Raw genomic sequence first — 13300 nt, 5'->3', positions numbered from 1 at the left:
TAAAAACTTCAAAACTTCACAGTGGCACCTTGGGTTAAGAACTTAATTCGTTCCGGAGGTCCGTTCTTAACCTGAAACTGTTCTTAACCTGAAGCACAACTTTAGCTAATGGGGCCTCCCGCCAGTGCCATGCAATTTCTGTTCTCATCCTGAAGCAAAGTTCTTAACCCGAGGTACTATTTCTGGGTTAGCGGAGTCTGTAACCTGAAGCATATGTAACCTGAAGCGTATGTAACCTGAGGCACCACTGTATATGAAATGTCAGGAATAGGAAAAAGTTGTAGGCAGTAATGACCTCACACCTGCAATTATCTCCTCTAATTTCTGTCATTCTGTTTGAGTAATTATTTTTTGTTGTTTATTCTGAGGTTCCCTTTCATTAAAAGGCCAACTTCCCCAATGTTCTTTACAAAAATATTTAGAGACGCATAAGTGCATTCTGTGTTTATTTCATCTAGGGCTTCTAGGCAATGCTTCCTTGAACCACAATTGCTCTTGGTCATATCACAATGAATTGCCAAATTTCCACCCTTCTCATACTCTTCTTGGTTACAAGTTTTTGTCAATTATCCTTAGCCTTCCTGTTCAGATTTCAGTTCACATGCGCCACTGGTTACAGTTTTTGAGCTTCTTGATAAAACTGCCTTTGAATCCCACCTCAGTATCCACTTCTCAGTAGCCTTCTCAAGATGGTTTAGTCCAGCCTTTTTCAACCTGTTGCCCTCCATATGTTGATGGACTACCCCTGACCATTGGCCATGTTAGGTGGGGCTGAGGAGAGTTGTAGCCCTAAGCACCTAGACGGCATGAAGATGGAGACGACTGGTTTAGCCCAACTGTTTGCAACCTTTTCAGATCTGTCACGCATATCTAGTGCAAACTTTCAACACTGAAAGTACTTCTAAATTCTCTTCCTCCCCCCCCCTCATGGTTTCTCTGTTATGCTCCACTCTGATTTCAGTAAATAAATTTTTTGTTGTTTATCTTTACTACGTAAGTGGAAGATTTCCACTTCTGTGGCCCTGGGTACTACCTTCTCCCATGTCATTGCTTTGTATTTTATTATGTAATAGCTTTGTATTTGTACAGTGGTGCCTCGCAAGACAAAAAGAATCCGTTCTGTGATTCTCTTCGTCTAGTGGTTTTTTCGTCTTGCGAAGCAAGCCCATTGACGGATTAGCGGATTAGCACTATTAGCGGCTTTTAGCGGCTTATCAGCTTATCGGATCAGCTGATAAGCGGCTTAGCAGCTTAGAAAAAGGGGGGGAGGGAAAAAAACCAGCAGGAACTCGCAAGACATTTTCGTCTTGCGAAGCAAGCCCATAGGAGATTCGTTTTGCGAAGCACCTCCAAAACGGAAAACCCTTTCGTCTAGCGAGTTTTCCGTCTTGCGAGGCATTCGTCTTGCGGGGCACCACTGTATATTGTTTAATGCAATGGTAGCCATTGTATTGCCTTCCAGACAGTGTGACCTATAACACCCATCAACCCTGAATTTTGGCTATGATGACTATGCCTTATGAGAGTTGTAGCCAGTGTTCTTTTTTCCCAAGAAAAATAGGTGCTAGAATGCACCACGACTCCCACCGCTTCCTGTGGCGGCAGGCACAGCCTCCCGAAGGCACTTTGGTGCATCCCTTTTGCGATTGCCAAGGCTCCTTCCAGGAAGGCCCTTTGGCGATCATAAAAGGGCCACGCCAAAGCTCCTCTGCTCTGGTGTGACTTTTTTACATTTCTGGAAAGTGTTCTGGTGATTGTGAGAGTCTTGCCAAAGCACCTCTAGGAGGCTGTGCCAGCAGCTGCAGGAACATGGCAGAGGTTTGGAGGGAAGGGAGCGAGCAGGTGACGGGGCAAGCAAGATGGTGGGGGAAAGAGGTGGCAGTACGGCATGTACTGCCTCAAAAAAGCACACAATATCCGGGGTGCATTTTGTTTGCTAACTCTGTTGTATCTCACCTTGTTGATCATTCAATTGATAGGCAGATACAAGTCAATAAAAACAAAACTACATGGAATGGTAACTATGGGACTGTTGCCCAAAACAGAGAAGCCTTTTGTTGAGTCCTTCATGGTAAAGTGGAGGAAAAGTTGTGTCTTCATGCCAAGTGATTCTTCTCCCTGCTGCTTACTACTGGTTGTTGAAGTTGGGGAAATACAGCATGGTGGTGGCAGAGAATGGAGTAAGTTTCTGCAGTAGCATGGATTGTTATAATCTGTGTTTCCACCCTCACTCCTCTCGTCTGCAACTCTCTCAACTCCCAGGTGAAATCAGAAATTGGGATCAGGAAGCCCTGCTTCTAAATTAGTAATTTTCTTATGCACAAATCCTGGCAAAGTCTATACCTAGCTTTTTCCATGTATGCCATTAAACTGGCATGATTAAGGCCTATGAGTTTCAGCAGCCGGAGATGCTACAAGACAGCAATTAGCATTTTGCGGCTAGAGGAGCAGGAGGCAGCTGTTTAGTGTGAGAATTGGCTTAGATTTCATCCACAATATCACATGTTTTAGTCACTTGGCCTCCTCATCAACTGCAGAATGGGGCAATACTATGAATGTCATCTTGACAAAACAAAACAAAGCTGGGCAATTATATATAAAATGTGTATATTCCCCCCCCAAAACAACAATAAATTTAAAAAAAAATTCTTTTGTTTTTTGGTTTTTTTATAAAATTTTTATTGGTTTTACAAATTTTTTATAAACACAAACCAACAAACAAACAAAAACATACACACACACAAACAAACATGTATAATTTCGTGTCCTTTTTTTCCTTAAACCTTACTTCGCCGACTTCCCCATACCTCCCCTTTCTGCATTCCAATTTCCAAAGTTATTTTAGCAAATCCTAACACTTGTTTTTATCAAATTTTTCCCTTATTCTTTTATTTTACTTAATCTTTTACAGCTGTAACCCCCATTTTTCCCTAAAACCTCAACATTTTAACATTCATTAATTTTGCAATGTTTCTTAAGATAAATTTTAAATTTCTTCCAATCTTCTTCCGCCGTCTCTTTCCCCTGGTCACGGATTCTGCCGGTCATTTCAGCCAGTCCCATATAGTCTTACCACCTTCATCTGCCATTCTTCCAGAGTGGGTAGATCTTGAGTCTTCCAGTGCTTTGCGATGAGTATTCTTGCTGATGTTGTGGCGTACATAAAGAATGTTCTGTCTTTCTTTGGCACCAGTTGGCCGACAATGCCCAAGAGAAAGGCCTCTGGTTTCTTAGGGAAAGTACATTTAAGTACCTTTTTCATTTCATTATATATCATTTTTTTAAAAAACAGATTCTTTTGAAGCACTCTTCTAAGATGCTTACCCAGATCTTTTCTGTGAACTGCCCTGAGACCTCCAGATATAGAGTGGTATATAAATTCAGTAAATAATAATAATGCTTACATTAGACAAGTATGAGCATCAGATAACTACATTCTCAGTTTTGAATTTTTGAAGTCAGATACATAGTTATCTTTTGGGGTAATTAATTTTATCCACTGGCAGCTTTGAATGGAAGAACACCCCCCCCCAAAGAAAAAAAGAATTCACTGGGAGTCTAGACACTGCCAACATTGCCTGCATGATCTGTGAAAATGGGCATTGGGGGGGAGGCCAAAAAGGAGTGGGCAAGGAAGCAAAAAACAGAAGAACCTGCCTCTTGTCTGCAACTATTTTATTTTCTGATATTTTTCTCTGTGGGTCCGAATTGTGTCGTTTATTAAAAATTATTTCAAATGGATTGAATTGTGAACTGCCTTTAGGGTCTGCTGTAGCCAGACGTGTTACCTATTTAATAAATAATGGACTGTTGTGGTTGAACATTCAGTATTCGTACATGCTAGACCAGGGGTCACCAACACAATGCCTGCAGACACATACAGTCATACCTCTTGTTACGTTTGCTTCAGGTTAAATCTTTTCAGGTTGCATCCCACGGCGACCCGGAAGTAAAAAATGGGTTACTTCCGGGTCTTGCTGCTCGCGCATGTGCAGACGCTCAAAATGACATCATGCGCAGAAGCAGCAAATCTGCACAGACGTGGGTTGCATTCTGCTCAGGTTGCGAACGGGGCTCCGGAACGGATCTCGTTCGCAACCATAGGTACCACTGTACCTTCTAAGTGTCCTGATTTTCCAGGGACAGTCCTGAATTTACAAAAGTCTTCCCAGCTTCTGATTTGATCCCAGAATGTCCCTTTCCCCCCTGCATTTTCCTGAGCCAAGTGACACATCTCTTATCAGAGCTTAGCTTAAAGAAAATTGCCTGAGTGAGGTAAGCTTCAGGAGCAGGAGAATGTTCCACAGTCCTCAACTGGGTTCCCCTTGCCGTTAAAAATGGATATGATGGGCTTCCCCAGAGTGGCTGGGCAAACCCAGCCAGATGGGCGGGGTATAAATAATAAAGTAGTTGTTATTATTATGATTATCTCCTTGAATGCGTGGATCTGATGCTCTAACATCACCTTGGTTGATCTCAACAAGGTTCTGAAAACAGCTACTCCAAAGAATTTCAGCCATTTTATAAAGGGTCAGCGCGTCTGGGATATGCTTCCTGCCAAGTCTCATTGCGAGGGAAGTTACGTGCCATTCCAATTTTGCTGACTTCTGGCACCCAAAATGTTGGCCTTTAATCTTCGTTTTCTTGGCAGAACAAATGAGCACACGTGTAAGGCTGCTTCTTCCAAATCAGTAAACATAGACAGCCTAAAATAAGCACTCTGCTTTCTTCTTTGGCTGGACTAATATAATAATTGTTGAGCAAAATTCCTGGTATAGTGTAAATATTTATGGATATGGATTACCAGCAAATTGGATTTAAAAGTCAATGTATCCCTCTTTATTGGCATTGCAGAAAGTGAGGTTTAAGAGCTGCAGATCCAGTCTTCTGACACGGAGTTTTTTCATGCACTGCACAGCAAGAAACTTGAATTTGAAACGGAGTGTGCACTCAGCAGGGTGCCACTTTAAATCCAAGCTTTCTGATAAATGTACTTGTACAATATGTGTTTTCAAACACAAATTTGTCCACATTCCCACTTCACATTTTAGGCATATACTTAATACACCAGTTGTATGTCTTTAAAAAGTAAACTGTGAATAGAGGTCCTTAGTCAGGAATTTTGAGGCTCATTACTATTTTATATATCATACCATAAGCAGAATTAACTTATTGGCGCTCATCACTCCCACCCTAATCTGTCCCCTGCTGGGACATTATAATTTATTGGTGCTAGGGTAGTTCAATTTCCTCTTTCTTCCTACTCCCCCTTACCCTTTTCTTCAAATTCCACTCAATAACATTTAGGGTATTGTCATTCAAATGGATGAACTCAGATGATCTTTTCAAATTCTAGTTCATTTTCACCCCCCCCCCCTTTTTCTGTCCCCAAGGCAGAAAGGAAAATTATCCATAGAAAGCAATGGAGAAATCCAAGATTTTAGCATAGCTGTAATTAGGAAGTAGCATGTCCTCTCCCAAGGGTGACTGCATGCTTTCAGCATTCGAAATGTTTCGCATATGTTCTTTTGGTAAACCTTATACAGACATTTAAAACAGATTCAGCTGCACACCAGTATTTTAGCTTAACTGTGCATAATGTGTTTAGCGCTTGGAAACAGTGATATTCTATTCAGGAAAACAATTCCAAATCCACCGTCGGATGTGACTTGATTGTAAGTATGAAGGAATCAGATTAATTAGTCAGAAATAAAAATAACTGTGGTTTTCTTCTCTCTCACACCGACATCTGCTGTTTGCCCACCATGTTCTTTCCAGTTTGTATAGGCCTGTGCAGTTGCCCTTTGCAAACTTTAGCACTGGATTGCAAGATTACATAATCAATCCCAATAGTTGCTTGGGCAGGGGAAATTTTGAAGGGTTAAGTTAAGCAATAAGTGATCCCATTGTTGACAGGGTGTGTTGGGTCTGACGTTAGCCCTGCTGCTGTTCACATGGTGGAGGAGCTGGTATAATTTGGTAGAAAGATTTGGCCCGTGTTTATCTTTCCGTGTGGAGCTTTCACAAACTCTTAGGTTAAACTGTGCTTGTTTCAGCTGGTGGATACTGACAGAGTAGAATAATAGCACATTTGCATTGCTTCACGTGCATTGTCTTGCTGCAATCTTTTTGACAACCCTGCAAAATAGGTCAGTTTTTTTATTACCTTTCTGCAGATGAAAGGGGCTGATGCTTAACTAATATCACCTTAAAAAAATTCTTTCCAGTAGCACCTTAAAGACCAACTAAGTTAGTTCTTGGTATGAGCTTTCGTGTGCATGCACACTTCTTCAGATACCTTCAGATAATATCACCTTGTGAGTTTATGGCAGTTTTAAAATCTGAAACTTCCTGATCCATAGCTCTGTTTCTTTGACACTATGCTCATTCAGATCAACTGATGTATTACCCATCCTATGCCCTTGCATATGTTGGACTATAAATCAAAATTGTAATTATATATCTTAAAGAGTTCTTGCAATAAGCAATGTTACGATAAAGCACTAACTGTTCACTACCATAGTGACATTTACTGACTGGCCAAAAGGGTGGTGAAAATTTAATAATAATGAGTAATTAATTTGTGTTTAAGGCACCTGGTGTGTAAAGTCTGAAAAGGGGAAATCCCATGAAGCATATGCCAGGATCTTCGCCATTTCATCCCTAACCTTGTGATTCCCAGAACAATTCAGTTCTAACTACTAAGTTTCTTTGAAATGTTAATGAAAATAACACAAGTGCAGTTGCATATCTTCTGTTGTAATTCGCTTTTCTTCATCTGTTCTGTATAAAGTGCTCTTTTAAAAAAATCTCACATCTTCATTTAAACCACATACAAGCATGGTGTACCTGCTTGTTCCGAGTTGTTACTGATTTTGCAACTAGCATCATGGCTTTGATATGAGTGTTTTATTTAAAGTGTCCTGGGTTTTAAAAAATGTAATTGCAGCAGATGTTGCTCTGGATTTTCTCTCTCTTTCAGGCACTCTGAAGTTTTACTTGGTCCCCCCCCTTTTTTTTTCCCTTTCTGCCTCCTGGACAGGTACATGAAAGGGAAATCCTCGTATAGTCAAATGTTTGTTTTACTGTCTAAGGCTGACAAAGGGCCCTTAGCCTGGGCTGATTTCTTCTTGAAGAGCTGTAATTATTCATGGGAAGGGAGGGGAGGGAGCCTTTGTCACTAATAGGCTTCTGGGTGCTTCTTGAAACGGGCTTTTATTATTCCTTTCAACATAATTTTCTACTGAGGAGGTTAAAAAAGAAACCCTCCTTCTCTGCTGTTGAGCGATAAAAGGTAATTGTCCTTTCTTGAGAGCTCTGATGCTGCTAGGTTCCTTATGTGTTTTAAAGGAGGTTGCAGGGGGGGGGGAAACGATGTTCTCGGTGGAATTGCCATGACAACAGTCCTTTAGAAATAAACATTCTGGCATTGTTATTCCAGACACACAAATGTGAGGGGTGGGGGGAGAGCAGCTTTCTTTTAAGCACAAACAGATTGTGCCCCTTTAAAATGCACTTGTGAACTTTGCTTTTCTCAAGATTTACATACTGGTTTAGGGCAGAGAAGATTCCAGCATCTTTTACATTCTACGTACATCCCATTACCCAACAGTAAAACCACCAGTCATGAGGCAAAATGGAGAGGACATCCATTCATTTTTGGCATTCTAATCTAGTTATGCCGCTAACAATTGCTCCTAAGGCCGCAATCCTGTGCACAATTATTTGGGAGTAAGTTCAGCCGAACTCAGTATGACTTGCTTCTTGGCAAACATGCCCAGGTCTGGACATTAGCTTTCATAAAAAAACTTCTGAATGGACTTAGGTTGAAAATTAAGCACCTGTGTCTATACTGCATGTACAGTAGTACTTGGGTTACATACACTTCAGGTTACAGATGCTTCAGGTTACAGACTCCGCTAACCCAGAAATAGTACCTCGGGTTAAGAACTTTGCTTCAGGATGAGAACAGAAATCTTGCTCCGGCGGCGGGGCAGCAGCAGGAGACCCCATTAGCTAAAGTGGTGCTTCAGGTTAAGAACAGTTTCAGGTTAAGAACAGACCTCCGGAACGAATTAAGTACTTAACCTGAGGTACCACTGTACTTTCATCTCCCAGGGGTAGAGGATGTGATTTGCATGCAGAAGGTCCCAGGTCCAAGACAAGACAGCAAGGATTAGAAGCTGATCTCGGTATAAATCACGTTTCCTGGGTTCCTAACAAGGACTGACCGTACAGGATTCACCATTTTCAGCAATGTGATTCCCACCTCCACCCCCTTTTAGAGGTTTCTGAGGACTTGCAAACATTCCCATGTACTTACTAACATTGCCCTCAGTCACACTCAATCCTTTGGGGATTGACACTTTGGGGGCACATTTTAAAATTTGAGAAAGCGCTGGTGGTGATGGTTACAAAATGAGTGCCATGGAGGGGTGTGGCATAACACAAAATTAGAGAGACAGCCACTCCTTTTAACCTTATGTTTATCATGGGGAGTGAAGTGTGTCCCAGTTATAGAGCTCCTCCATTTCTCCCATCACCCCAATGCTGTTGCTGTCTAAGAACAGCAGAGAGCATTCCTCAGTAGGAAGAAAAATGTACTGAGGAACACCAGTCTCATTCCACACAAATCACCTAGAAGGTAGTGTTCTTTCTAGAGGGCTAGAAACTTACTTTTTTAAAATAAAGAAACAGGAAGAGTCTGGAGTACCTGCTCAGGGGCACCACTAGACCTGGGCACCATGGCATCTACGGGCACCTGGTTGGAGACCCCCTGATGCAGCCAAATCTAATTGGCTTTATAGCATTATGACATCACCCACCCACAGGTCCCTGATTAAGGGGGGCTGTCCATGTAACTAATTCAGGAAGACGGAAGAAGCAGCAGGTAAGAAAAGCAATGGAGACAAACAGACTCAGAAAAAGGTGAATATTTGGACAATATGAATATAAAATTCTGAGGAACAGAATTTTCATCTCACCAAACTGCTGAGCAGCAAAACACTGGGTGGTTTTTTTCTTGGCGTCTGATGTTCTCAGGAACATAATTTGTTTCTCTGATGTCAGTGGCAAGATTCAGCAAATAAGATTTGTTCCTCTGGTTCATTTCCGGCATCTTACAGTTCAACCCCCGGCTTAATTTTGCTCCAGTTATTCCATAAACAGTTCTCATTATTTGTGATTCACATCAGTCCCGTCTTCCTAGCACAACTAGGAATGGGAACATAAAGGCTCTGTATAGTACACCTGGTTATCTTTTATGTCCCACTGTGGTCTCTAGTCTGATTCTGCATGTTTCAAGCAGTAGCTTGATGGATGGCGGCTAACAGATTGAGGTTGAATCCTGACAAGACAGAAGTACTGTTTTTGGGGGGGGCAGGGGGCAGGCAGGTGTGGGGGATTCCCTGGTCCTGAATGGGGTAACTGTGCCCCTGAAGGACCAGGTGCGCAGCCTGGGAGTCATTTTGGACTCACAGCTGTCCATGGAGGCACAGGTCAAATCTGTGTCCAGGGCGGCTGTCTACCAGCTCCACCTGGTACACAGGCAAAGACCCTACCTGCCCACGGACTGTCTCGCCAGAGTGGTGCATGCTCTGGTTATCTCCCGCTTGGACTTCAATGCGCTCTACGTGGGGCTATCTTTGAAGGTGACCCGGAAATTGCAATTAATCCAGAATGCGGCAGCTAGACTGGTGACTGGGAGTGGCCACCGGGACCACATAACATCGGTCCTGAGAGATCAGCATTGGCTCCCAGTACGTTTCCGAGCACAATTCAAAGTGTTGGTGCTGAACTTTAAAGCCCTAAACGGCCTCAGTCCTGTATACCTGAAGGAGCGTCTCCACCCCCATTGTTCAGCCCGGACACTGAGATCCAGCACTGAGGGCCTTCTGGCGGTTCCCTCATTGCGAGAAGTGAGGTTACAGGGAACCAGACAGAGGGCCTTCTTGGTAGTGGCGCCCGTCCTGTGGAACACCCTCCCTTCAGATGTCAAGGAAATAAGTATCTATCCTATCTTTAAAAGACATCTGAAGGCATCCCTGTTCAGGGAAGTTTTTAACATTTAATTCTGTTTTGTTTTTAACATTTGATTGGGAGCCGTCCAGAGTAGCTGGGGAAACTCAGCCAGATGGGTGGGGTATAAATAATAAATTATTATAATATTATTATTATAACTTGTAAAAGCTGAAATGAGTTCCCCTCAGTGCAAGGGGTATTTCTGCAATAAATATGTATAGAATTTGTTGTCATCTGGATTGTTTTCAGAATTTGTGCATTTTCTTTCTCTTTCTCTTTCTCCAGAGGGTATGAACTGTATGAACAAAGATCATGGGTGCGCACATATCTGCCGAGAGACACCCAAAGGTGGGGTTGCCTGTGAATGTAGGCCTGGCTTTGAACTTGCCAAAAACCAGAAGGACTGCAAATGTAGGTAGATGCAGACTAAATCTTAACTACCCAACATGCCTTAATTTCCACATTGCTGTTGTTTTATAAAAATCAAGGAATCCATTTCATTTCATTGACCTGTGGGTTTGGGTTAAGTATTTCCTGCCCATCTCGTAATCAGAGGCAGCATGTATGGAATTATTCAATGTATTTAACAGGCATGCTGTACAACCATATTTTGATTCGATGGGTGAAGAAATTTGTATCCATTTCTTAATTCTCTGGTGTTAAATAGAACTGATAAATAGTGGAGGAAGTTGTTTCAGATTGCCATTTGAGGGTTGTTGTTTTTAGTAAAAATGAAGTGGGAATGGATGAACACTATTAGGGAAATTCTGTGCATCAGTCTGTCTAATAACCTGGCTCCCCTTTGAATATTGGTGCAGGAGTTATGCAGACCCCATAAGAAATTTAACTAAAAACATTGGTTATCTGACCCTGGTTGACCCACTTTGCTACTTTTTCAGTCACCCGGTCACCAGGTTCCTCAGTCTCCACAGTGCAGCCCGAAGGCTTTGCAAAGGTTCTTCATTCCCTCATGTATGCATATTGTATTCAAGTTTGGGTGGCATAACTGGAACTGTGGTTGATAGACCCAACATGGAACTCACAGACATATAGTGCAGAGCTTTCCAAACTGTGTGTTGTGACACGTTAGTTCGTTGGCTGCAGTGTGTAGGGGTGTATCTCCATTCATTTTGTTATTACAGTTTATGTATATGTCCTTATTTCTTATAAGGGATTAGTTTAAACTCCAGTTTGCTAGTAAAACTGAATTACTGTGTCACCAACATGAAAAGTTTGGAAAGCTCTGATATAGTGAATTGAATAGGGTGAGCCCTGAGAAACATGCACCATGGTGTGTTTTATTGCCATGGAACTGGAGCATATATGTGATGGACATGGAGAATTTTTCTATCAATTGACTGTATTAGGATTCCAGATCCTGTCCTTAGCAGCTGTTTCTTAAAGAGTTTTGAGGTGGGGAGAGGCAACACAAACATAGTTTTCCCCACTGCAGTGAAGAGAAAACCTGCACCTGCAAAGAGTCTGGAATTTCTGCATTACCGGAGATCTAGAATCATAGAATTGTAGAGTTGGAGGGACCCCAAGGGTCATCTAGTTGAACCCCTTGCAATGCAGGAAACTCAACTAGATCACACATAACAGGTGGCCATCCAACCTCTGCTTGAAAACCTCCAAGGAAAGAGTCTCTTGGGAGCCTGTTCCACTGCTGAACAACTCTTACAGTCAGAAAGTTCTTCCTGATCTTTAGTTGGAATCTCCTTTCTTTTAGCTTTAATCCATTGGTTTGGGTCCTAGCCTCCAGAGCAGTAGAAAACAAGCTTGTTTCATCTTCCATGTGGCAGTCCTTTAAATATTTGAAGATGGTTACCATATCTCTCTAAGTCTCCTCTAGGCTAAACATACCAAATTCCCTGAACTGTTCCTCATAAGGCTTGGTTTCCAGACCCGTGATCATCTTGGTTGCCCTCTTTTATATACATTCCAGCTTGTCAATATACTTCTTAAATCGTGGTACCCAGAACTGGACACAGGACTCCGGGTGTGGTCTGACCAAGGCGGAATAGATCAGTACTATTACTTCCCTTGATTGAGAAACTATTTCTGATGCAGCCTATCATAGCCTTACCTTTTATTCCTGCTGCATCACGGGGTTGACTCATGTTAAGCTTGTGCTCTACTAAGTATCTAGTACATTCACATGTACTACTGGCAAGCTAGGTGTTCCCCATCTTATATTTGTGCATCTGGTTATTCCTGCCTACATGCACAACCTTACATTTGTCCCTATTGGAATTCATGTTGTTAGTTTGGGCCCATTTCTGTCTTCTGCGGCATTAGCTAACCTTCCCAGTTTGGTGTCATCTGCAAATTCGCTGAGCATCCCACCAGTAACTTCATCCAAGTCGTTTATAAAGACGTTGAACAACAACGGGCCCAGGACAGAATCCCGTGGCATCCCACTTGTCACTTTTTTTACAGGCTGACAAGGAACGATTAGTGAACATTCTGGGTTCAGTCAGTCAACCAGCTACAAATCCACCTAACAGTTAATCTCATCCAGCCCACATTTTACCAGCTTCTCTGCAAGAATATCATGGGGTCTGGGTCAAAAGCCTTACTGAAATCAAGATACACTACGTCCACAGATTTCCTTTGATCCACCAAGACTTTATCGGGGGGAGGGGTGAGATTTCTTTGGCATCACTTGTTTTGGAGAAACCCATGCTGTGTTTTAGTAATCCCAGCATCCTTTTCTAAGTTCTAGGACCTTACCTGGTATTGACATCAAGCAGACCAGTTGGTAGTTACCTAGATCTTCTTCTTTTTCCCTTTTGAAGATGGGGAAAACATTTGCCTGCCTCCAGTCTGCAGAGACCTCATCTGTTCTCCAATAATTCTCAAAGATTATAGACAAAGGCTCTGATATTACATCTGCAAGCTCCTTTAGTACCCTTGTGTGTAGCTGATCAGACCCTGGGCGTTCCCTTACCACCTCTTCTCCTATCATGGGCTTCACCTCCCTCCTTGCATCACTTATTCTGTTATCACCAGGTTGAGCACTGCTTTCCTTTTGGGTGAAGACAGAAGCAAAGTAAGTGTTGAGGCATTCCACCTTCTCTCTGTCCCCCAATAGCATTTCTCCATCTTCTGCAAGGGACCTACTACTTGCTTGTTCTTCCTCTTGCTTCAAGCATTACCAAAAACCCCCCTTTTTTATTTATATTTTTAACCTCTCTTGCAAACCTAAGCTTTGGCCTGCCTGGCCTTCTCCTTGCAACTGTTGGCTACTCGTGTATACTCTTCCTTCGTGATTTTGCCT

General features: G+C 42.4%; 1 protein-coding gene across 7 annotated transcripts in view; it reads left to right on the top strand.

Moving 5' to 3' along the window:
* Positions 1-13300, top strand: part of SCUBE1 (signal peptide, CUB domain and EGF like domain containing 1) — a 181717-nt gene that overhangs the window by 78790 nt on the left and 89627 nt on the right. For all 7 annotated transcript variants that reach the window (XM_082223069.1, XM_082223068.1, XM_082223067.1 and 4 more), the window contains one exon: positions 10306-10431. In XM_082223069.1, the coding sequence (XP_082079195.1) occupies positions 10306-10431 (126 nt within the window). The remainder of the gene's footprint in view (positions 1-10305; positions 10432-13300) is intronic.

The sequence above is a fragment of the Podarcis vaucheri genome (assembly GCF_965113315.1).
Source record: "Podarcis vaucheri genome assembly, chromosome: 5".
Taxonomy (NCBI): Eukaryota; Metazoa; Chordata; class Lepidosauria; order Squamata; family Lacertidae; genus Podarcis; species Podarcis vaucheri.
Note: the sequence above shows the minus strand (reverse complement) of the source record. Positions and strands in the feature narration are given on the sequence as shown.